Source organism: Microcaecilia unicolor, chromosome 7, assembly GCF_901765095.1.
Source record: "Microcaecilia unicolor chromosome 7, aMicUni1.1, whole genome shotgun sequence".
Taxonomy (NCBI): Eukaryota; Metazoa; Chordata; class Amphibia; order Gymnophiona; family Siphonopidae; genus Microcaecilia; species Microcaecilia unicolor.
This window is the reverse complement of record NC_044037.1, coordinates 93,213,129-93,238,922: the sequence shown is the minus strand read 5'-3', so window position 1 is coordinate 93,238,922 and position 25,794 is coordinate 93,213,129. Positions and strand designations below refer to the sequence as shown.

The 25,794-nt window shown below is 45.5% G+C and overlaps 1 protein-coding gene across 2 annotated transcripts in view; it reads left to right on the top strand.

The window, feature by feature from the left end:
- The first annotated feature begins 1,387 nt into the window (after positions 1–1,387).
- LOC115474009 overlaps positions 1,388–25,794 on the top strand; it is a 143,014-nt gene continuing 118,607 nt past the window's right edge. For both annotated transcript variants that reach the window (XM_030209278.1, XM_030209277.1), the window contains exons 1-2: positions 1,388–1,497; positions 1,591–1,991. In XM_030209278.1, coding sequence (XP_030065138.1) covers positions 1,968–1,991 — 24 coding nt within the window. In that variant the 5' untranslated portion in view covers positions 1,388–1,497; positions 1,591–1,967. The remainder of the gene's footprint in view (positions 1,498–1,590; positions 1,992–25,794) is intronic.

Here is a 25,794-nt window from a genome sequence, read left to right as displayed (position 1 = left end):
GTTTGGCATTGGGGGTTCAGTTTAATTTTTGTCTAATTAGAAAGTTTATGATTACTTATTCTATAGTGGATTAGGGTGTATCTGTGTTTGTGAAAAAGACATGGCTTTCAGTTGGCATTGACTGTGCAGGATCTACGATCTGTACTATTCTGTCTGGTTTCGTTTTACAATAGGTGAATTGATGTTCTAGTGCTCACTGTAGTGTTTAAGATGCTTTCCATTTCCTTGTGTGACTCGTTGAAATGACTGCTTATGGTATGGTAGAATTGCTCTATAGGTCCTGAGTGTTTTGTATTCTCAGCATGCCTAGTACTGGATTTGGGGGGGGGGGGGGGGGGGGGTGTTAAAAAATGACCGGCCCCGGGTGTCAACTACCCTAGGTACGCCACTGGCGCAGACATCAGGTCTGACACCTGACCTACTGGCGCGTGCATGTGGTGACCTCTCAGCACACAGTGCCAGAAATCAGACAAATCTTACATGTGCACACCAGAGTGTTCTAAGTTTCAGCTTCCATTCCTTCCTTGCCTACAGTGATGTGGCTCAAATCCAGAGAGAGACTGAGGGAGCTGACCAGAATTTTCTTCTATGTGCCATTAAATTCTTGCGGGGATGGGTTGTGATGGGTTAAATTTTTGCAGGGATGGGTGAGATTCTAGCAGGGACGGGCGGGGATGGGTAAGATTTCTGTCCCCATGTAACTCTCTAGTGTAATTTTCTTTTATGTGCCATTAAATTCTTGCGGGAATGGGTTGTGATGGGTTAAATTTTTGCAGGGATGGGTGAGATTCTAGCAGGGACGGGCGGGGATGGGTAAGATTTCTGTCCCCATGTAACTCTCTAGTGTGAAACTTTCCTTGATCTTCTTGCTCAGTAAGAACAACAAGTTTGTTGTTGGCGTATGCAGTTACGATCTGGTCTGGATTCTGGAAAGCTGCCAGACCAGTTCTACCACCGGAAATGACGCAATAGCCATACTGATCGAAAAGAATAGAATAAAAACGCCTAGAAAAAAATTACTCCTGTTTTAATACATAGATATTGGCTACAGAAAGGATAATTTGATCCACTCACCCTGCCCAGTATTGCATTCCGCTATTTCCCTTCCCCAGGTCCCCCCCCCTCCCTCCCTCCCTCCCATCATGTTAGCATCCAACCGGAAGCATATACAGTTTTGAAAGTGAGTTCAGTAGAAACTGGGGGATGACTATATTACTGTTACTGCTATTGCTGCTGCAGTCTGAGAGTGAGAGATTATTTATATCACCCTTCGTTTTCCTAACACTCCACCACCACTCCTTCCGCTTTCAGGCTCCAATCCTAGCGGGAAGTACACAGGAAGTGACATCTTTGTATGGTGGCGGGGAGGGGCGGGAGCTCAATCAAACTCAGAGAGAGAGCAATGTGATTTTTACCGGAGTCCTTCCATCTATTGTTAAGAAAAACAAGGCGAATTTTCTGCGATCATGTCTTCTGTTTCTATTCAGCAATTGCAAGGTAAGCGGCAGTGGCTGAATGGGCACTCCAGCCGACTATTTCTTCGCTTGCACTCTGCCGCTTTAACAGTGTGCCTTTCCTTTCTCTTTGTAGATACCAGCCTACAAAAGCCTTGTTCTGGTGGGGGTCCCAGTACAGCTGCCTGTGCGCGCTCCAGTCGAAACACCCAATTGGCAGAAACTGACTGAGGAGTGTATGTCTGGTGCTCCGATCTGTACAACTGTTTTTTTTTTTTATTACATTTATTTTATTTTTACATTGTTGTCTTGTCTTATCCTGCGAGGGAGGTGCATTCGGAGGACACTGAACTTGCATGCTGTTTGATCAGTTGCACGCTACTGAAGAGGGGGAAGAAGCTGAAGCTGTGTGGGTCTGCCTCTGCCCCCGTGTGTTTGTTCTTAGCCTCACATCGATTGTAGGGGGAGTGTCCAACTTGTGCCTGGACACCGTATGGAAAGGCAGAGCAGACCATGTCTCAGAAGCGATCTGTGCAGGTATAGTCTTCTGCATCTTCAGATGGAATTGAGTGGAAGTTCAGTATACATAGTAACATAGTAGATGACGGCAGAGAAAGACCTGTACGGTCCATCCAGTCTGCCCAACAAGATAAACTCGTATGTGTTACTTTATGTGTATACCTTACCTTGATTTGTATCTGCCATTTTCAGGGCACAGACCGTAGAAGTCTGTCCAGCACTAGCCCCGCCTCCCACATTTCTTCCCTTTTCATAAATAAAAACAGACATTAATAACCTGTAATCACTGCAAGGCCTAATGTCCAGTTTCCTTACCTATCACTATTAATAGCTGATCCTCCATCTTTATCGTATTTCTAGTCACATCTAGAATGTTTGTACGTTTGGGAAGCTTGCCAGGTGCCCTTGGCCTGGATTGGCTGCTTTCGTGGACAGGATGCTGGGCTCGATGGACCCTTGGTCTTTCCCAGTGTGGCATTACTTATGTACACAGTTATTTCTCTTTGAATATTCTATGCTTTCTTGAGCTGTGATACAGTTTTTGCTCCTATTACCTTCACAAGGAGACTCTTCTGTGCATCCACCTTCATTTCTGTGAAGAAGTATTTCCATAAGTTTTGATACTCCTTAATCTGCCCCCTTTCAGCTTGGTGTCATGACCCTGTGTTCTCCCACTCCTATTAAACTGTACTTGCTTTCTGTATCTTTGCAGTATTTCCCAACTCTGTCCTCTTGTCAAGTGAGTTTTCAGGATACCCACAAAAAATATGTATATACTTCAATGAGAGAAAATATTTATAATTGTTATTATTCTTCATCCCAGCACATAAACATGAGTATACAAATCTAATATCCCATTGCAGGGTAGTAGCAAAAACTATAAATCATTAACTTATTATAAATAAACCCCCCCAAAAAATTATGTTTCAACAATTTTTACAAGACGGGCAGACGATCCATCAGCTCCTGATCCCATCTCAGAGCTTCCTCTTTGTCTGGCTGGGCCCTGGCCCGATTTTGATCCTGAGGGTCCGTGTAATTCCAAGGCTCCTTCTGCTGCCTGTTTTGGCGTACACAACTTCGGATTTGGCTGTCTGTCTTCCGTCCTGCTGTCTTGGTGCCAGCGTGGGGCCCGCCTGATGGAGTGGTTGCCGGGTCGGTGCGGGTTGCGCGATTGGGCCGGTGATTTCGGTCTTCGGGCTTCTCTCGCCTCATCTGCACTGCCGGTTTCCTCTGTGGGCTTGCCTGGCGTGCTCTGCTCTGCTTGTGCTCCCGTTGCTGCCGCTCGACCGCTGCCTGCAGGATACTGTGCTGCTGCCTTCGCCCAGCTCGTCCTCTTCTCCATCGCGGATCTTCGCTGCTGCCTTCACGATCTTCTGGTCTTCCCCGGCTCTTCCTCTTTGGCCGGCCAGATGGAGTCACAGTGGAGGAGGTTCCTGGCTCGGAAAGTCCTGACGGTTGGGGCTGCGGAGGATGACCGTTTGTCCGCCATCTTGTTTCAGAGGATGCCTGCCTTCGGCTTCGTCTGGCCTCTGTATGCTCCTGCGGGCTCTTCAGTGCTTCATTTGGGGATCACTTTGCAGGACTTATTCACGTCAGCCTGGTCTTCCATCATCCCTCTTGGCCCGCTTGGACTTCTGCTGTTCCTCTTTGCCTCCTTTGCCTTTCCCTTCTTGCCGTGTCCTCCCACCCTTACTGACGAAATGTAACTGTACTGTATTTATTTTAATGTATTTATTTTAACTAGTTCATTGTAAGCCGCTTTGGGGCTGCAACACTGCGGCAAAAGGCGGGGTATAAATGATCTGAAATAAATAAGTATATGAAAAATTCACAACAAACTGAGCAATACTACAATAATCTTTTCATATTTCAAGTGTAACCCTCAGTTGCTCAAATCGGTATTGACACTTGTTGATATCATCTTTTTATTGTATTTTCCTCCCCCCTCCCCTTCCCTCCCATTATTTCCCCATACCTTCTCCCATCCACAATCTAATTCTCCAAAGTCAGAGATGGCCCCAACATTAATTAGAGATTGTCTGCCATCACTTATCAGATATTATCCACCAACCTCTGCATAATTCAAAATCATTCTTATTTCTAGCTCAGCACATTTTATCGTGATATTATAATGCCGTCCCATTTACAGTCCTTTATTAGCTATTTCCTCTGAGTATCTTAGAGCAAAACCAAACAAATTCTCTTCACAAAACAAAAAAAAAAGGAGGGTGGGGGGAGGGACCCACCCAATCAGAGCCTTTGCTACCTCTGTATCTGACATGCCTCTATATTTGTACCACAGAGCATCCCCACCTCATTGCAACAGTCTATTGACTAACAAGAATTCCAAAGTAGACTTCTGGCGCGGTGCAGAAGGGATTCGATATGCACATCCCATACTGCTTGGAATAACTTTAAACGCTTGGGGGTTTGCCTAGCAAATTGTCGTTTCCTAAGAAGCAAAGTAACTGATTTTTTTGCCTATTTTAAATGTTTCATAGTTATCCAGTAATATCGCTTCCGGGGATAATGGTATAACAAATCCCAACAGCCTCCCCAGATATTCGTACACCTCTCTCCAAAGGACCTGGGTCAACCTACATTCCCAGAACGAGTGGAAAAAGGAATTTGATCCCTGATTGCACTTCTGACATACTGGGGTCTCTACCGCTCCTATCTTAAATAGCCTGTCTTGTGTGAAATAGGCTCTGTGCAGTATTCTGAATTGGCATTCCCTCAAAGTGGCATTCACTGTGATCTCAGGGATTCTCTTAATTTCAGTTTCTTCAATTTCTGACCTAAACCCCCCGACATCCCAATCCCATCTAGCAGCTAAATCTATAAAAGGCCTACCTTGAGACTTCATCTGTAACTTTCTATGTAATCCTGATATTGACAGGCCCCCCTCCTGAAATTTCTCTTAAAAGGTCTGGATTTTTCCCCCAATGATGGGATCATGGCTCTCTGGTCCAGAGAAGACACATAGTGCCAAAGCTGTAAATAAGCCAACCTGTCTCTTTGTTCTACTATTACCTTGCCCTGCAGATCCTCCCATGTCAGCATTCTACCTTCCGGATCCAACACATGTTGTAAAAGAAAAACATGTTTAAAGGTGATGTGTACTCAGAAACCTCGTGCCAGTAGTGAGCAATACTATCACACCATTCCAATCACTGCACACTTCAGATGTGATAACAGTTCATTGTAAATTCCACTTTCCGGCAAAAAGGAAGCAAAAAATGCACTTATCTGAAGATTTTCAACACAGCAGCACAGCAGTAGATTGGATCCAATGGTAAACCTTTTTAGTACATAAAATAGACATCATAGTAATGCAGCAGTCATATCCCCAGACTGAAATCCAGTTTCACAAATATACAACTTCTTCAGGAGGAGATGCTGCAGGTTCTTTTCAGGCATGTCATTAAAGGAGCAAAGGAATTTACAATGGACTGTTATCACACGAAGTGTGCAATAATTGGAATGGTGCTGTGGTATTGGTCACTATTGGCATGAAATTTCTGAGTACACATCACCTTCAAGCATGTTTTTCTTGGGTTTATTTATAGTAAATTAAAGATTTATATTTTTGGTACTACACAGGAATTGGATATTAGACAAGAAACATGTATGAGAGAGATACTGTGTTTTATTTATTTTATTATTAGGCTTTATTTACTTCTTTTTTTGAAGGAATTCACTCATGGTGGTGTACAGCATGAATCGGTAAAACACAAGCAATAGACAGTTACAGTAGTAAAAATATTAAAATAATACAAAGTATGGCATAGTATGCTTTATTACAACGTGAGCACAGAATGTGATACAACATTTTAATTGACAGCAAAGATTGAATAATAGATAAGGTAGAGTAACAGGAATTGCACATGAGATCCAAAAGGTGCTTGAATATTATCTTCAGCTAGGGTAGGAGTGGATAAACATGACTAGCTATGTAAGCACTACCTCATTTGTATGCAGATGAATCTCATATTTGTTCATTGTGGATATCATGAAAACCTGAACATAATGTCTACCTCCAGGAACAAATTGGGAAACACTGAAATATTTGAATATCTGTCATCCTCTAGGCCTTGTGGATGCAAGTCTACTTGGGTTCTCAAGATATCTGTATTGTAATCCACCAAGAACATTCTTAGATTGGTGGGATATAAATGATTATGAATAAATACCTAAAATACATCCCTAATAAGGATAAGCAACAGGTTTTGCTTGAACACCAATTCAGTTGTATGCAGATCTGTCTCATTCATATTCATTAATATAATACTAAATGAGTTATCATACAAAAACTGTGCATACAATTTAAGTGTTACTTCTAATGCCAGTCAAAAACTCCAAAATTCATTAAACTTTTATAATGTTCTGCACCTTTACTGAAATATTTTATGCAATAAACACTTACATGTGGAAATACTTCCTGTTTATACTGCATAGACAGAAATAAATCTACCTATGTAAGTTATAACATCATACCCAATACACACCAAGCATACCACCATTCAATGGAGCTATTGCCACCACTCTATTTGCTCAAAATGCAAGTACAATACAAAATAACCATCCTAGACATAAACAAATGTCCTGAAATAGTCCGTAAGGAAGTTACGCTTGTTTGGCAAAGCAACACTCCTTGTCTTTTCGAAAACAGTAATGCATTTGTAATCCCCAAAAGTCTTATCTTTGAGCAGTGCAAACTTGTAGGCTCCTTATATTCCTGTCGGCTGCATGGTTGGGTAAAAGGACTAGGAAGAGCCTCGCAGTTCAAAGTTCTTGACGCTGTAACACAGCGTATCTCTTCAACGTAAACCTCTTCAAGCCGAGCGTGTTTCGCACTAGGCGTCTTCAGGGGCTCCAATTCTATGCACAATAGCAAAACAGGAATGTAAATTCCCTCCCTAAATATCAACAATAGACCACATTCAATATTCTTAAAAACTGTATTCTCCTCACTCTCTAGAAGCTTTCATATCTCTAGGCAGTCGCCAAGATGGCTCCCTCCATGGAATGCCGGAAATGACTTCAACAAAGCGGTATTGCTGCAAAAAGGATTCTACTCTCTCTTACCCTGTGCTGTCTTTTATAGGTTCCCTCACTCCACTTCGAAGTGTAAGTGTTTATTGCATAAAATATTTCAGTAAAGGTGCAGAACATTATAAAAGTTTAATGAATTTTGGAGTTTTTGACTGGCATTAGAAGTAATTCATATTCATTAGGAATATTCTCAATTGTCAAACAGATTAGTGCTCATGAAGACTGAAGGCTGCTGCTCCTTTATGTATCATATCCTTCTGTCCACTTGAGTTGTGGTCCTCAAGGATCCTTCGGCCAGTCTGGATTTCAGGATTTCCACAATATATCTCATACATACTCATCTGCAAACACTGCCTCTGTTGTATGCAAATATGTCTAATGCATATTTCTTGTGAATATCCTGAGAACCAGACTGGTGGATGGTATCCAATGACCATGTTGCAGGCACAGTGAAAACAGCCTTTCACTGCTAGGACTTGGCCCAAAGCACTGGCATAGGAATATAGAGCCTTTCACCATCCTGAGTGCTGGTAGCTTATGGGGTTTGTTCAAAGGCATAGAACCTTTTATCTCTAGGATTTGATAGTGCACGAGTACTGATGGTGGCAGAACAGCGGAATTTCCTGGTGGAATGCAGTGTGTACAGTAAGCTTGAACTTTTGCTGCGGATGCTGAAATTGTTTTGTGGTAACGTAATGAGTGAGGGAACTTTGCACTGTTATGGCCCCTGCTGTACCTATTTTGTTGGGAAAATTAAATTTCTATCTTGTAATGGAGACAAGAGTACAAGAGAATTGTGCACTGTGGCTGCCTGTATTGCATATCCATTTGATGGCAGGGCAGTGTGTGTGGGAAGCCTGCACTGTTACTGAGTTTGCTGCATTTATGTAAATTATATGATAAAGTTCAATTTCCAGTGCTGTCAAAAGTGTTGCTGTATCTTGATAACTTGACAGAAAAAAACCATCCACTTTCCCCCTCTAAATAAGCTGTTATCTATCATAGTATTTCTAAAAGTTCATGTTCCTGGTTTTGTTTACAGTCTGCTGTGAGAGGAGACACTCGGAACTGTCAAATTAAATCAGAGGATAACATTTTTGCAGGGAGAATGATCCAGCATTTAGTGGAACAGAGTCTATTCCAATGGCAGCTTCTGGCTGGAAAGTGTGTACACACATCTATGGACAGGAGATAGCAGCAGTGTTATAGAGGTCCTAACAGATAATATGGGTATTTAGAGAGATGCTGTCAGGGATGAAGAAATGTGGCTTTAAGATACCTCCTTTAAACGTTTTGCATATGGCTGTATGTGGGAAATAGGATTTCATTTCACATTTCCTCAAGTGTTCTATGACACAGTCTAATGAAAGTAATGGCTTTTATAAAACATGTTTGTGGTATCACTTGGAACTTTACATGCTGATCTCACAACTTACTGTACATGCATATTTGCCAGCAACTACACATACGTGCTGGATTTCACAAAGGTACATGTACAAAAGGAGCCAATTAAGAACTTTTTTAATGAATTGTTGAGGGGCCTTATTACTAAGGTGCAGCAAAAAGTGGCCTTAGTGAACCCTTGTGTGGCTTTTTCCTGGTTGCTAAGGCCATTTTTACTGCAGCCGTAAAATGGCCAATTTTCAGAGAGTGTTTTTTTTTTAAATTAATAGTCGTGCTAATGTCATTAGGGTGCAGCCATTAATAAAAATTACTACATGAATACTTACTGCCACCCATTTTGTAGGCAGTAAGGGGGGGGGGGGGGGGTCAAGGGGGAATCCTGCGCTAACCAGCATACGGTAATAATGTTGCTGTGCTGATTAGTGCAGGGACTCCCCCCCCCCCCCCCAAAAAAAAGAGAGTTTTTTAGCATGTGGATTAACGTGTGCTAAAATGGCACATACTGCAGGATGCCTGAGTGCATCCCATGGTATGCTATTTTAAGCTGTGTTAAGCACGTGTTAGCACCTAACACAGCTTAGTAAAAGGGTACCAAAGTGATTAGCACAATAGCCCCTTGAATCACTGGTGAAGACCCCAGGTCGAAATGAGCAAGTAGCTATCACTTACATGTGCCTAGGAGCAGGTGTAAAAGCCATCTCAGAAATGTTTAAAATCTATGGGCCCTGTTTACTAAGGCGTGCTAGCGTTTTTAGCGTGTGCTAAAAATTAGCACGAGCTAACGCTAGAGACACCCGTATATTCCTATGGGTGTCTCTAGTGTTAGCGCATGCTAAAAACATTAGCACGCCTACAGCATAGCTTAGTAAACAGGGCCCTATATGTATTCCATTGTAAAATGAGAATACATGTGTAAGTGTTTGGCCTATCCAAACCAAGCCTGTTTGACATCTGTGCGCCATTTACACTTGTGTGTTATTTCCACTTGTAGATGCTTCTAAATTGACCGCCTTAGTGTCAATATTTTCATTTGATATGCTTGCTGGTTATAAGGCGTGGGTGTGTTGCATGTTAATTGTAGACTTTTTATTTACATTTGAGTTTTAGTAGAACTTGGGTACACCGAAGCAGCTCATGCAACTATCTTTGTCACTTCTCTGCAGTTATAAAGAAAAAAAAAGTCATTCCGATTTTTGTTTGCATTCCCGTGTTATTTCTGGTCTATTTCCTGGCTAAATCAATCTTATAAACTATATATTCTTAGACACTTATTACATTTGATATATTATCCTTCACGCTGTAGGATAACAAAGTGGTTTACAAGAGTAAAAGGTCTATCTGTTTTGTCTGTTTCCCTACCAGATTGCTGAAAAAGGGAAGTTACCATAAAAGAGACAACACACGAGAGGGTGTCTAATATAACACGTGTTAGCAATATATTCATATCAGTTTGAGGAGCTGTATATTATATACCCTTTGCTGGTTACCTGTTTGTGCTGTTTTGCCTGTGGTTGCTAGGGGAAGCTATAAGCTGTTTAATATGTAGTCTTTTTTTTTTTTTTTTTAACCATACATGGCACTGAATTTAGGTAAAGCATCAGAACACTTTATTTAATTCCTTTTTGTGTGGGTTATATTTGTTAGGTTCTTGATATTCCACCTTTCTATGGTACATCCAAAGTGGATTTCATATGTATACACTCCTTGTGAAGGTGTGTATATGCGTGAGGCCCCTTTGTTCACAGCTGAGGAGGTGCCTAAGTCTGGGACGCTAGGGTTATTCCATGTCCATTCAATCTATGGTCCCCACCTCACCGTTCCAGAAATTGATGATAACCTACCAGAATGGAAACCAATAAATAGTTGAAGCTAGAAGTCTGAAAGTTTGCGGATTTTGAACAGTTTTTGAGATATTGTCTTTTACTCCGAGGACAAGCAGGCTGCTTGTTCTCACTGATGGGTGACGTCCACGGCAGCCTCTCCAATCGGAAACTTCTCTAGCAAAGTCCTTTGCTAGTCCTCGCGCGCCCGCGCGCACCGCGCATGCGCGGCCGTCTTCCCGCCCGAAACCGGCTCGAGCCGGCCAGTCTTCTTTTGTCCGCACTCGGTACGGTCGTGTTTCGCCGTGTCGAGCCCCGGAAAGTCGACCTCGCACGTCCAAATTTATTTTGACGTGTTTTTTTTTCTTCGGAAAAGTCTTTAAAAGTGTCGGGAAGTGCTCCGGAAACCCCCCCCGGGTTTCGTGCCAACCCCTTCCCGTACTTCCAGCTTTTTGCCCCGATAAGTTTTCTTTCGTCGTCGGGGTAGGCCTCTTTTCGGCCTCGGTCGAGATTTTCTCCCTTAAAAATTTTTGGTGCTCTTTTTCCGTCATTTCGGATTTTGATTTCGCCGGCGTGATTTTTCCGCCCATGACATCGAAGCCTTCCAGCGGCTTCAAGAAGTGCACCCAGTGCGCCCGGATAATCTCGCTCACTGATAGACACTCGTCGTGTCTTCAGTGTCTGGGGGCCGAGCACCGCCCTCAGAACTGTAGTCTGTGTTCCCTGCTTCAAAGGCGGACTCAGGTAGCGAGATTAGCCCAGTGGAACGTGTTGTTCTCGGGCTCTTCGTCGGCATCGGCACCGGGATCTTCGAGTGCATCGACGTCATCAGCGTCCAGACCATCTTCCTCGGCCGCCACTGCATCGAGTGCATCGAGGCATCGGGCCTCTGCATCGGCGCCAAGGTATCGGGCGACTGCATCGACGTCTGTGGTACCGGGACCTCGTCTGCTGATGTCGTCGGACGGTGGTGCATCGTCAGGAGTGCAGGTGAGGGCTGTCCATTCCCCTGCTGGTGGCGGTGAGCCTTCGGGTGGGTCTCCTCCTACCCTGAGGGCTCCTGCGGTACAGCCCCCCCGAGACCGACCTCCTTCGGCCTCGGCCCCAAGGAAGCGACGGCTGGATTCTACGTCCTCCTCGTCGGTGCCGGGGAGCTCCGGTGACATGCTTCGGAAGAAGTCGAAGAAGCATCGACACCGGTCGCCTCCCCGCGTCGGCACCGAGAGCTCTGGGTCGCCGAGGGAGTCGGCACCCAGCAGGCATCGGCACCGAGAGGACCGCTCACCCTCTGTTCAGGAGGTGTCGATGCGCTCCACTCTGGACAGCCCGGAACAGCCTCCTCGCCCGGAACAGGTTCTGACGTCGACGCCTGCATCGACCTCTTTGCCTTTCTCTGTAGCCGCTCTGAACGAGAGCCTCCGGGCCGTTCTCCCAGAGATTCTGGGAGAGCTGTTGCGCCCTACCCCTCTGGTACCGGCGGTGCTTGCGCCTCCGGTACCGTCGAGCGTGGCGCCGGCTGGCCCATCGCCCGGGGTGAGGTCCCCGACGTCGGTACCGCGTGCGGTGCCGACTGCGGCCACCTCCCAGGAGGGCTCCCCGACTACGTCGGCGGAGGGAGCTTCGCCGATGCGGGCGAGGGAGTCTACCTCTCGACGCCCCCATCGTGGATGTGGCTCCACGGAGTCGAGCCGGGCGAGGTTGCAGACACAGGTTCGTGAACTTGTGTCTGACACCGAGGGTGAGGCCTCGTGGGAGGAAGAGGAAGACCCCAGATATTTCTCGGACGAGGAGTCTGAGGGTCTTCCTTCTGATCCTACTCCCTCTCCTGAAAGGCAGCTTTCTCCTCCTGAGAGTCTGTCTTTCGCTTCCTTTGTCCGGGAGATGTCTACGGCCATCCCCTTCCCGGTGGTTGTGGAGGACGAGCCCAGGGCTGAAATGTTTGAGCTCCTGGACTATCCTTCTCCACCTAAGGAAGCGTCCACTGTTCCCTTGCACCATGTCCTAAAAAAGACATTGCTTGCGAACTGGACCAAGCCACTAAGTAATCCCCACATTCCCAAGAAGATCGAGTCCCAGTACCGGATCCATGGGGACCCAGAGCTGATGCGCACCCAGTTGCCTCATGACTCTGGAGTTGTGAATTTGGCCCTAAAGAAGGCTAAGAGTTCTAGGGAGCATGCTTCGGCGCCCCCGGGCAAAGACCCTAGAACCTTAGACTCCTTTGGGAGGAAGGCCTACCATTCTTCTATGCTCGTGGCCAAAATTCAGTCGTACCAGCTCTACACGAGCATACATATGTGGAACAATGTGCGGCAGTTGGCGGGCTTGGTTGATGCTCTTCCCCCTGAGCAGGCCAAGCCTTTTCAGGAGGTGGTCAGGCAGCTGAAGGCGTGCAGAAAATTCCTGGCCAGAGGGGTGTATGACACCTTTGATGTTGCGTCCAGGGCCGCTGCTCAAGGTGTGGTGATGCGCAGGCTCTCATGGCTGCGTGCCGCCGACCTGGAGAATAGACTCCAGCAGCGGATTGCGGACTCGCCTTGCCGTGCGGATAACATTTTTGGAGAGAAGGTCGAACAGGTGGTAGAGCATCTCCACCAGCAGGACACCGCATTCGACAAGTTCTCCCGCCGGCAGCCTTCAGCATCTACCTCTACAGGTAGAAGATTTTTTGGGGGAAGGAAGACTGTTCCCTATGCTTCTGGTAAGCGTAGGTACAATCCTCCTTCTCGACAGCCTGCGGCCCAGGCTAAGCCCCAGCGCGCTTGCTCTCGTCAGCAGCGTGCGCCTCAGCAAGGCCCCGCGGCTCCCCAGCAAAAGCAAGGGGCAAGCTTTTGACTGGCTCCAGCAGAGCATAGCCGACATCCAAGTGTCAGTGCCGGGCGACCTGCCAGTCGGGGGGAGGTTGAAAGCTTTTCACCAAAGGTGGCCTCTCATAACCTCCGACCAGTGGGTTCTTCAAATAGTCCGGCAAGGATACACCCTCAATTTGGCCTCAAAACCTCCAAATTGTCCACCGGGAGCTCAGTCTTACAGCTTCCAGCACAGGCAGGTACTTGCAGAGGAACTCTCCGCCCTTCTCAGCGCCAATGCGGTCGAGCTCGTGCCATCCGGGCAAGAAGGGCTGGGATTCTATTCCAGGTACTTCCTTGTGGAAAAGAAAACAGGGGGGATGCGTCCCATCCTAGACCTAAGGGCCCAGAACAAATATCTCGTAAAAGAAAAGTTCAGGATGCTTTCCCTGGGCACCCTTCTCCCCATGATTCAGCAAAACGATTGGCTATGCTCTCTGGACTTGAAGGATGCCTATACACACATCCCGATACTGCCAGCTCACAGACAGTATCTGCGATTTCAGTTGGGCACACGCCACTTCCAGTACTGTTTGCTACCCTTTGGGCTCGCCTCTGCGCCCAGGGTGTTCACAAAGTGCCTAGCTGTGGTAGCAGCGGCACTTCGCAGGCTGGGGGTGCACGTGTTCCCATATCTCGACGATTGGCTGGTGAAGAACACATCCGAGGCAGGAGCCCTGCAGTCCATGCAGATGACTATTCGCCTCCTGGAGCTACTGGGGTTTGTGATAAATTATCCAAAGTCCCATCTTCTCCCAGTGCAGAAACTCGCATTCATAGGAGCTCTGCTGGATTCTCAGACGGCTCGCGCCTACCTCCCAGAGACGAGAGCCAACAACTTGTTGTCCCTCGTCTCGCGGGTGCGAGCGTCTCAGCAGATCACAGCTCGGCAGATGTTGAGATTGCTGGGCCACATGGCCTCCACAGTTCATGTGACTCCCATGGCCCGCCTTCACATGAGATCTGCTCAATGGACCCTAGCCTCCCAGTGGTATCAGGCTGCTGGGGGTCTAGAAGACGTGATCCACCTGTCCACGAGTTTTCTCGAATCCCTGTATTGGTGGACAATCTGGTCCAATTTGACTCTGGGACGTCCTTTCCAAATTCCTCAGCCACAAAAAGTGCTGACAACGGATGCGTCTCTCCTGGGGTGGGGAGCTCATGTGGATGGGCTTCACACCCAAGGAAGCTGGTCCCTCCAGGAACGCGATCTGCAGATCAATCTTCTGGAGTTGCGAGCGATCTGGAACGCTCTGAAGGCTTTCAGAGATCGGCTGTCCCACCAAATTATCCAAATTCAGACAGACAACCAGGTTGCCATGTATTACGTCAACAAGCAGGGGGGCACCGGATCTCGCCCCCTGTGTCAGGAAGCCGTCAGCATGTGGCTCTGGGCTCGCCGTCACGGCATGGTGCGTGCTCCAAGCCACATACCTGGCAGGCGTAAACAACAGTCTGGCCGACAGGTTGAGCAGGATTATGCAACCTCACGAGTGGTCGCTCAATTCTCGCGTGGTGCGACAGATCTTCCAGGTGTGGGGCACCCCCTTGGTGGATCTCTTCGCATCTCGAGTGAACCACAAAGTCCCTCAGTTCTGTTCCAGGCTTCAGGCCCACGGCAGACTGGCATCGGATGCCTTCCTCCTGCACTGGGGGGAGGGTCTGCTGTATGCTTACCTTCCCATACCTCTGGTGGGGAAGACTTTGTTGAAACTCAAGCAAGACCAAGGCACCATGATTCTGATTGCTCCCTTTTGGCCGCGTCAGATCTGGTTCCCTCTTCTTCTGGAGTTGTCCTCCGAAGAACCGTGGAGATTGGAGTGTTTTCCTACCCTCATCACTCAGGACGAAGGGGCACTTCTGCATCCCAACCTCCAGTCTCTGGCTCTCACGGCCTGGATGTTGAGGGCGTAGACTTTGCCTCTTTGGGTCTGTCAGAGGGTGTCTCCCGCATCTTGCTTGCTTCCAGGAAAGATTCCACTAAGAGGAGTTACTTCTTCCAATGGAGGAGGTTTGCCGTCTGGTGTGACAGCAAGGCCCTAGATCCTCGCTCTTGTCCTACACAGACCCTGCTTGAATACCTTCTGCACTTGTCTGAGTCTGGTCTCAAGACCAACTCGGTAAGGGTTCACCTTAGTGCGATCAGTGCATACCATTACCGTGTGGAAGGTAAGCCGATCTCGGGACAGCCTTTAGTTGTTCGCTTCATGAGAGGTTTGCTTTTGTCAAAGCCCCCTGTCAAGCCTCCTACAGTGTCATGGGATCTCAATGTCGTTCTCACCCAGCTGATGAAACCTCCTTTTGAGCCACTGAATTCCTGCCATCTGAAGTACTTGACTTGGAAGGTCATTTTCTTGGTGGCAGTTACTTCAGCTCGTAGAGTCAGTGAGCTTCAGGCCCTGGTAGCTCAGGCCCCTTACACCAAATTTCATCATAACAGAGTAGTCCTCCACACTCACCCTAAGTTCCTGCCAAAGGTTGTGTCGGAGTTCCATCTGAACCAGTCAATTGTCTTGCCAACATTCTTTCCCCGTCCTCATTCCTGCCCTGCTGAACGTCAGCTGCACACATTGGACTGCAAAAGAGCATTGGCCTTCTATCTGGAGCGGACACAGCCCCACAGGCAGTCCGCCCAATTGTTTGTTTCTTTTGATCCCAATAGGAGGGGAGTGGCTGTAGGGAAACGCACCATTTCCAATTGGCTAGCAGATTGCATTTCCTTCACTTATGCCCAGGCGGGGCTGGCTTTTGAGGGTCATGTCACGGCTCATAATGTTAGAGCCATGGCAGCGTCGGTAGCCCACTTGAAGTCAGCCTCTATTGAAGAAATTTGCAAAGCTGCGACGTGGTCATCTGTCCACACATTCACATCTCATTACTGCCTGCAGCAGGATACCCGACGCGACAGTCGGTTCGGGCAGTCAGTTTTTCAGAACCTGTTTGGGCTTTAGGATCCAACTCCACCCCCCGAGGGCCCTGTTTGTTCTGTTCCAGGCTGCACTCTCAGTTAGTTGGTAAATTTTTTAGGTCAATCTCAGTTATGTCCTCGCCGTTGCGAGGCCCAATTGACCATGGTTGTTGTTTTGAGTGAGCCTGGGGGCTAGGGATACCCCATCAGTGAGAACAAGCAGCCTGCTTGTCCTCGGAGAAAGCGAATGCTACATACCTGTAGAAGGTATTCTCCGAGGACAGCAGGCTGATTGTTCTCACAAACCCGCCCGCCTCCCCGTTGGAGTTGTGTCTTCCCTTGAAGTGTATTGTCTTGCTACATACTGGACTGGCCGGCTCGAGCCGGTTTCGGGCGGGAAGACGGCCGCGCATGCGCGGTGCGTTCGAGGACTAGCAAAGGACTTTGCTAGAGAAGTTTCCGATTGGAGGGGCTGCCGTGGACGTCACCCATCAGTGAGAACAATCAGCCTGCTGTCCTCGGAGAATACCTTCTACAGGTATGTAGCATTCGCTTTATCCAATGGGGATCGGCAAAGTTGGGGCACCTTTTAGGTTTTAATAACTCTGCCATTAACTGTTCCACAGCTGTGAAATTTGTACCACTTATTCAGACTTTTGTATAGATTCTGAAACTGCAACCCATCTTGAGTTGGGACACATGGAGGCATATTTTCAAAGCACTTAGATTTATAAAGTAACATAGCATCCTATGGAACTTTGTAAGTCAGTGCTTTGAAAATGAGCCCCATGGTCTCTGAAATATTAATTGTCAAAAATAGGATTTTATTAAGTCTCACTTAACAAAATGCCACTTTCTGCAAACCACTGTGCCAAATATATTAAAGGAAAAGATTTCATATTTTATCTGGTAGCACTGGTTCAAATGAGCAATATGAGTTAATTTTGTGCAGCTGGAAGCTATAGTTTTTCTGATATTCCTCACTGAAAATTGTCATTCTGTAAGTGAGTCCACTTCAGAGGCCGTTTTCATCATGTGGGACAGGCAGTACAAAAACAGGCTTTACATCATTTGAAAGTGCAAGAAAATCCTTTCATTTGATGCCAGTTTCATTTTGCTTCTCTCAGGCTTTATATGTTAACTAGTAAAAAAGGCCCGTTTCTGGAACGAATGAAACGGGCGCTAGCAAGGTTTTCCTGGGAGTGTGTATGTTTGAGAGAGAGAGAGCCAGAGTGAATGTGCGGGTATGTGACAGAGTGAGACTGTCTGTGTGACAGTGTGTGTGTGAGAAAGAGAGTGTGTGACAGGGTCCCCTCCCCTGTTCCTAATGCCCCTCACCCCGTTCCCTCCCCTCCTTTTCCTCCTCCTTCCCACACTTTGGGTTCCTTAAGGCTTTCAAAAGTCTATGTACCCCCGTGGCCCTAACGCCCAGTATCCGGATACTCCACCGCTTTCCTCCTCACCCCTCCCCCAAGATGTAATACTTTCACGCCCTTCATTTTTTAAAAAAAGTGTCCTATCTACCCTGTGTACAAATGCCCGGCATTCAGATTGTGTTCCTCCCATAAATTTTCATTTCTTTCATTCATTCAGAACTTGCCCCCCCCCCCCCCCCCCCCCCGAACACTTTTGGTTCCTTCAGTCTTTTAAAACTGTCCTATGTACCCTGTGTGCTAATGGCCAGCATTGAGATTGTTTTCCTGTCCCAAATTCACATGTCTTTCAGTCATTCACAACTCCCCCCCCCCCCCCCTTCTCCAGTTTAACACTTTCGTTTCCTTCAGTCTTTTAAAACTCTCCTATCTACCCTGTGTCCTAAGGATGGCCAGCATTCAGATTGTTTTCCTTTCCCAAATGTTCATGTCTTTCAGTGTTCAGAACTTGCCCCCCCCCCCCCCCCCCCCCGAACACTTTTGGTTCCTTCAGTCTTTTAAAACTGTCCTATGTACCCTGTGTGCTAATGGCCAGCATTGAGATTGTTTTCCTGTCCCAAATTCACATGTCTTTCAGTCATTCACAACTCCCCCCCCCTTCTCCAGTTTAACACTTTCGTTTCCTTCAGTCTTTTAAAACTCTCCTATCTACCCTGTGTCCTAAGGATGGCCAGCATTCAGATTGTTTTCCTTTCCCAAATGTTCATGTCTTTCAGTGTTCAGAACTCCCCCCCCCCCCCCCCCCCCCCCATTTAACACTTTCGGTTCCTTCAGTCTTTTAAAACTCTATCAACCCTGTGTCCTAATGGCCAGCACTCAGATTGTTTTGCTTTGCCAAATTGTCTGTCACTGAGGTCAGTGCATGCCTGCCTAGCAGACCACTTCCAGCAGGCACGGTCCCAAGCACATCCTGTTGGAGGTGAGAATTATTATATAGGATTTTATGAGCCAAAAGTCATCTCATAGAACTATGTACGCATCATGAGTAACTATAAAAATTCTACTATTGGTTGCTTAAATTAAGTGAACTTGTTTGTATACACTGTTTAGATGCAATTTTATGATATTTAGTCATAATAAAGGTCTTAAAATGTAAATCAGACAAGCTTTCTGCTGTAAGGTTCTTTCTCAGACCACGTTTTGCATAAAAGGTCCAAAATTATTTTGTCTAAGTTGCACAGATCTGTAGGTCTTTCTACAGACTTTCAATAACTTCTAAAGTTTTTCCACATTAACTATTTAAGGGGGTCTTTTATTAAGGTGCACCAGTGTTTTTAGCTCACACTAAAATTCAGCTGGCACTAAATGCTGAGATGGGTGTGTCAGTGTTTAGCACCAGCTAAAAACATTAGCACACCTTAGTAAAAGACTCCCTTTGTTTCTAAAGGTAAACCAGTGTTATAAACAATCAGTGGTTAAAGAAATTATTACTAGTATCTTGGTCTTTGGTTTGGTAAATAGGTCAATCCAACAAAATTTCTAGCCAGTGACAGCTTGACATATAATGAATTCTGACCAATGAGCTGCTTGGCACAGATTTATCTGACCAGTGAGAATAACTGGAAACAGGTCAAATGATTACATATCAGTTAGAATATTTTAGAACTCAGTGCACTAAGGTTGCTTGGCTGTGATCTCTGGACATTTCTTAACAAATTTAATGCAATGTTTTAAACTCTTTGGATCTGTGGTGACAACATGGCTGAGAAATTAGGGTCTTGCTCTGTTGGAATTCATTGTGAGGACAGTTGTCACCAGAAAACTTACTGCGGGAAGGCTGGTCTGTTGAATCTGTCATCTTTAGTGGAGAATGAGAAGGATCTAATATTTGCAGTAATCAGTGGGCTAGAAGGCACAGTCTCCAGATGCTATCACAAAAAAGTTTGCTTGGACAAGTATGAATTCAGGCAGAAGTCATGTGCTGCTTCCATTTTCAGTTCATGCTACTTCAGTAAAGGGTGCTCTGAGAGCAGTATCCATGGATCTTGCTAGGAAAATTTCTTACAGCAGTAGATGGTACAAAGTTTCTTACCAGATTTAATTTCTTGTTGACAAGTGTTTAACATCAGCTTCTGCAGCAAGTTCTTCGGGTGCCAGTGGTACAGTATCAGAATATGAAGACGAAACTTTGAGTACATTTAAAGAGACTGATATTAACACGAGTCTAACTGCTCTTGGGTGCAGTCCGATGAAACCTGGAAAAGCAAGCAGAAGAGATTGTGTTGGCTACGGCAAAAGAAAACTTGAGCCAACAAAAGAAACATAGTAGATGACGGCAGAAAAAGACCTGCACGGTCCATCCAGTCTGTCCAACAAGATAAACTCATATGTGCTACTTTTTGTATATACCCTACCTTGATTTGTACCTGTCCTCTTCAGGGCACAGACCGTATAAGTCTGCCCAGCACTATCCCCGCCTCCCACCACCGGCTCTGCCACCCAATCTCGGCTAAGCTCCTGAGGATCTATTCCTTCTGAACAGGATTCCTTTATGCATTTGAAGACAAAATTTGCTTGTGCACTGGAAATTGAAACAGAGGATCTACAACCAGAGTCAGTACAAAACTGTACGAAATGTTCAGATCTGGATAAAATAATTAAAAACATGAAGGATACAGTTGCTAAGTCCTCTAAAAAGAGGAAGATTGAGAAACTGACAGTGATACCTTCAAGCTGGACAATAGAGCAAACTGCTGAAGAATTTGAAATTTCAAAACATATAATTAAGAAAGCTCAAAGGTTATGGAAAATTAGTTTCTGGCTGAGTCCAAATGCAGTAAAGGTAAAGAACAGTCATCTGAAGTGTTGTCTAAAATGGCCAAATTTTATGAGGATGATATTTCCCTAATCTGCCTTGGAAAGGAAGACTTTCGGGCTCATTTTCGAAAGAGGACGTCCATTTTTCGACATAAATTGGACGTTGGACGTCCTTCTCCCAGAGACGTCCAAATCAGTATAATCTAAACCTGATTTTGGACATCTCCAACTGTAGTCCGTCGCAAGGACATCCAAATTTCAAGGGAGCGTGTCAGAGGCATAGCAAAGGCGGGACTTGGGTGTACCTAACACTTGGACGTCTTTGACCCATAATTGAAAAAAGCAAGGACATCCCTGACGAACACTTGGATGTTTTCACCCGGACATGTTTTTTTTACGAATAAGGCACAAAATGGTACCCGACATGACCAGATGACCACCAGAGAGAATCGGGGATGACCTCCCATTACTCCCCCAATGGTCACTAACCCCCTCCCACCCTCAAAAAAAATCTTTAAAAATATTTTGTGCCAGCCTCTATGCTAGCCTCAGATGTCATACTCAGGTCCATGACAGCGCATGAAGGTCCCAGGAGCCATGTTAGTGGGTACTGCAGTGCACTTCAGACAGGCGGACCCAGGCCCATACCCCCCTTACCTGTTACATTTGTGGAGGAAACAGAAAGATCTACAAAACCCACCACAAACCCACTGTACGTATATATAGGTGCCCCCTTCACTCGTAAGGGCTATAGTAGTGGTGTACAGTTGTGGGTAGTAGGTTTTGGGGGGCTCAGCACACAAGGTAAGGGAGCTATGTTCCTGGGAGCATTTTATGAAGTCCACTGCAGTGCCCCCTAGAGTGCCCAGTTGGTGTCCTGGCATGTCAGGGGGACCAATGCATTACAAATACTGGCTCCTCTCGCATCCAAATGGCTTGGATTTGGATGTTTTTGACATGGACGTCTTTGGTTTTGAAAATCGCCAAAAGTCAGAAATGTCCAAATCCAAGGACGTCCGGATTTAAGGACATCCCCAGATTTGGACGTTTTGCAAAGACGTCCAAATTGCAACTTGGACATTTCTTTCAAAAATGCCCCTCTTTGTCTCTGTGAAGATTGATGGTGAGCGCATCCATAAGCAAAAAAGATTTCTCCTAGTGAATATTCATAAACTATATGAAATATTTAAACAGAAGACGAATGGAGTGTACAAGACTGGAATTTGTAAATTCTGTGAATTGCGACCACCTTGGTGCATTACTATTGGGGTGTGTGTGTTTGCGTGCCAGATTCACCAAAATGTCAAACTACTGTTGTCAGCCATCAGTGATACGAAGTTAGACTACAAATTGCTGATGCCTTTAGTCATATGTGATATAGAATCACAAGACTGATTCATTGGTGCTAGAACTATCCAGGCAAAGCAACTCTCCACAGTTATCTACTTCAAGTTGCACAGTGCTTCGACTTGGAAGAAGGTGATGAAATCTCATTCAAGCAGTGGGGCCACACAGTTCGCAAAACAATATTCATAAGAGAAGAGTCTGTTGAGAACTAGACATACTCTGCAACCAGGTCGATGAGCTCACTCTGCATCACTACACGGCTGCAGCTCAAGCTGCCTTTGTGAAGAGCAGTGAAGAAAATTTGAAAACAGACACAGTCTTAATTCTGCTAGACTTCTCTGAGAACTACTTCAAGATTCCATTTGGGGGTTTTACTGGGAAAACAGGCAAGCAACATTCCATCGACCTGTTGCTATTTAATATGTGCCGAATGAGGTCCTGGAATGCATTTCCATGTGTTATCAGTGATTGCATGTAGCATGATACAGTGTGTGTGTGTGTATATTTCAGAAGGCATTCATTCAACATCTGAAATAGGTGCTGCCTAATATTACACACATTAAATACTTCAGTGATGGAGCTACATACCTCAGTACAAGAATTATAAGAATTTTTTTTTTAATCTGTGCATGCACTAAGAATATTTTAACATGGCAGCAGAATGGCATTTTTTTTTCTACAAACCACAGAAAGAATGTGTGTGTGATGGAATTGGTGGCACAGTGAACAATCTTGCCACAAGAAACCGTCTACAACATGCCACCAGTCAACATATTTTGACTCCTTATAATCTGTTCAGCTGGGCAAACAACAGCATAATGAATATAAAATTCCTTTTCATTTCTTCTGCCAACGTTGATTCTGCTTGCGAAATGTTGGAAAATTGATTTGCAACTGAGAAAACAATACCTGGCACAAGAAGTCACCACAGCTTCATCCCACTCACAAGAGTGAGCTCAAAATTGGCAGAATGTCTGCAGATAATGCAGCAACAAATGTAACGGTGAAAGACAAGAGTGGTATTTCTGTACAACACCTCAAATATGGTCAGTATGTTGGTGTTGTTTATGACTGAGATTGGTATTTGGGAACCATCTTGGAACTTTCTCAGGAAAATCAGATATTTTGGTTAATTTTATGCAACCGAAGGGTCCTGCATTGTCATTTTCCTGGCCAAGCCACAGAGATGAGTGCTGGGTACCCGTTATCCATGTGGTTGTGACTGTTGATGTTCTGACTGCAACCAGTCGTCCATACCATCTGAACAAGGGAGATACAGGAAAAGTTCTGAACTTTACTCGGCTTTTAAATCTGAACACTTTAAAATAACTTTTACTGGATTCTTGAATTGATGCAATTGCTTATGATGTCTTTTTAAAATAAACCTGTCTGCAAAGATGTTGCTGACAGTTGTTTGAAATTTTGGAATTTTTGCTATTATCTTTGTTATGGATAGCTTGGGAGAAGCGAAATGAAACTAGCATCAAATGAAAAGATTTCTCTCGCACTTCCTAGTGATATAAAACTCATTTTCGTACTACTTGTCCCACATGATGAAAATTGCCTCCAAAGTGGACTCACAGAATATGACAATTTTCAGTGAGGCATATTAGGAAAACTATAGCTTCCAGCTGTACAAAATGAACACATATTGCTCATTTTAACCAGTGCTTCTAACAGATAAAATATGAAATATTTTCCTTTAATATCTTTGGCACAGTGATTTGCTGAAAGTGGCATTTTGTTACGTGAGATTGAATAAAAGTTTTGACAGTTATTATCTCAGAAACCATGTGTCCCTGCTCAAAATGGGTTGCAGTTTCTGAATCTACACAAAATTCTGAATAAGTGGTGCAAATTGCACAGTCACAGGACGCTTTTACAAAGCGGTGGTACCTGTACCACCGCTTTGCCGTTCGTCAATCCAGCTCTACCGCCAGCCTACCACAGGAGCCTAGCAGTAGTGCCTGCCCCCATTACGTGCCATTTCTGGCACTGAAAAAATGCCTTTTTTTTTTTTTTAGTGCCTGGGGCTTCTCTGGGGGTAATCGGGCAGCCCTGTGCACTGCCAGGTTGCCTCTGGGTTAGCGTGGGAGCCCTTACCACTTCCTAAATAGGTGGCGGTAAGGGCTCCCCCAGGAAATGGCCTCACGGCAAGTGTTCACTTTACCACACGGCCATTTCCTTTTGTAAAAAAAAAACAAACCCTTTTACCGGTGGCGGTAAAAGGGGGCCTCAGTGCATTACAGACCCATGTGCCGACACCACCACAGGGCCCCTTTTACCACTGCTTGGTAAAAGGAGCCCTTAATGACAGAATTATTAAGAACTCAAACGTGCCACAACTTTCAGTCGACCGCAAATTGTTCTGACCCTCCTCCTCCTCCCCACCCACAGGTTGTATAAAAATCTGGTATCTCAAAAACCGTTGAAGTTAGAAGTCTGAAAGTTTGTAGTTTGTCATCTTATATATTGGCCTCTAGTCTGGTAGGTTATTATTTTCTGACATGATTGGGGGGGGCGGGGAGGATTCCAAATTTTGGTTGAATTGAAATGGAATGACCCACTATCACTAATTAAAATGACTGGGAAGTTGTTGATATACAGCTTGTTAAAGTTGGGGAATTATTTATTGCTAGATTTATTTTCTAAGGTTTAATTGCTTAAGTCTGGTGGATGATTGGATCCCAGTGGTTGCTTGGAGGGGGAAGTATGGAGAAGGCTCTCTTAGGAACTTTAGGCAAGGGAAACTGATAGACTTTGGTGGATGTTGTCAACCCTATCAGTTGAATCTGATTATCAGCTGTTGAATTGACTGTGTTATTAAGAAATGTAAGAACTCTAAATAACAAATTTATTTTGGTACTTGATATTGGAAATTAAGACAGACAAATTACTTGATTTCGGAGTTAGACCAGTTGCTTCTGTCCTTTAGATACCCTTTCATTCATTGCCCATGAGTAGAGAAAAATGAAGGGTGTCAGGACTTCCCCTGGGAAAGAACTTGGATGGAGAGTTAGGCCTAGGGCAGCAAGGTGGAAACCACACAGGATCAGGAACCAAATGTGGAGCAAGAATTAGGCATGAGACATGAAGCAAGCAGGGAAGAACATGCAGTGAAGCAGCACAAGGGTCTGGGATAAATTAAAGTAAGGCCCACCAAAAGCTGTTGAACCACCAGTGGTATATTGGCTGGACTTTCTTATATACTGCTGTTGCAAGACATACATGTTGCTAGTCCAATGGGCTCCTCTGGGAGCAGGCTTCTCCTTCTGCCCTCATGATCATATTTCTGGGAGATCAGGTTGCAGCTAAGCAGCCTCCATGGCTGAGCTGGAGGTGTTCAGTTGTTAGCCCACGACTGTGATTCTCAAGATACCCTTATAAGGGGAGTTGTCGCTGAAATGGAGGATCTGAAAATACAAGCAAGGATCCCATTTACAATGTCCTTCAGGCTCAGGAGTACTACTACTTCAGTTGAACATCAAACCACAAACTATTTGTTTTGATTTGTTGAGTTGTGGACCTATTGCTATGACAGCCTATCAGGCTCATTTTCAAAAGAGACGTCCAAAAAGTGACATAAGTCAGCATTTGGACGTTTATCTCACAGAAATGTCCAAATCAGTATTATCGAAACCTCTTTTTGGATGTCTTTCTCTGAAGTCCCATCAGAAGGACGTCCAAATCTCAAGGGGCTGTGTCAGGGGCGTGTTCAAGGTGGGACTTGGGTGTTTCTAAGACATGGACGTCTTTCAGCAATAATGGAACAAAACAAAGATGTCCAAGACTAAAACTTAGATGTTTTGAGCTAGACCTGTTTTTATAGTGAATAGCTGCAGTGGGAATTGAACCCACTTCCCCAGGATGAAGATCTTCTGCACTAACCACTAGGCTACTCCTCCACCCCCCCCCCCCAAGAGGTGCCCCAAATGGCCGGATGACCACTGGAGGGACTCGGGGATCATCTCTCCTTACTCCCCCAGTGGTCAATATCCCCCTCCCACCCCCAAAAAATGTGATTAAACATATTATATTATTTGCCAGCCTCAGATGTTATACTCAGGTCCATTAGAATAGCATGCAGGTCCCTGAAGTAGTCTAGTAGTGGTGCAGTGCACTGCAGACAGGCGGACCCAGGCTTCTACCTCCCCCTACTTGTTACACTTGTGGAGGAAACTGTGAGCCCTCCAAAACCCACTGTACCCATATATTGGTGCTCCCTTCACCTGTAAGGGCTACGGT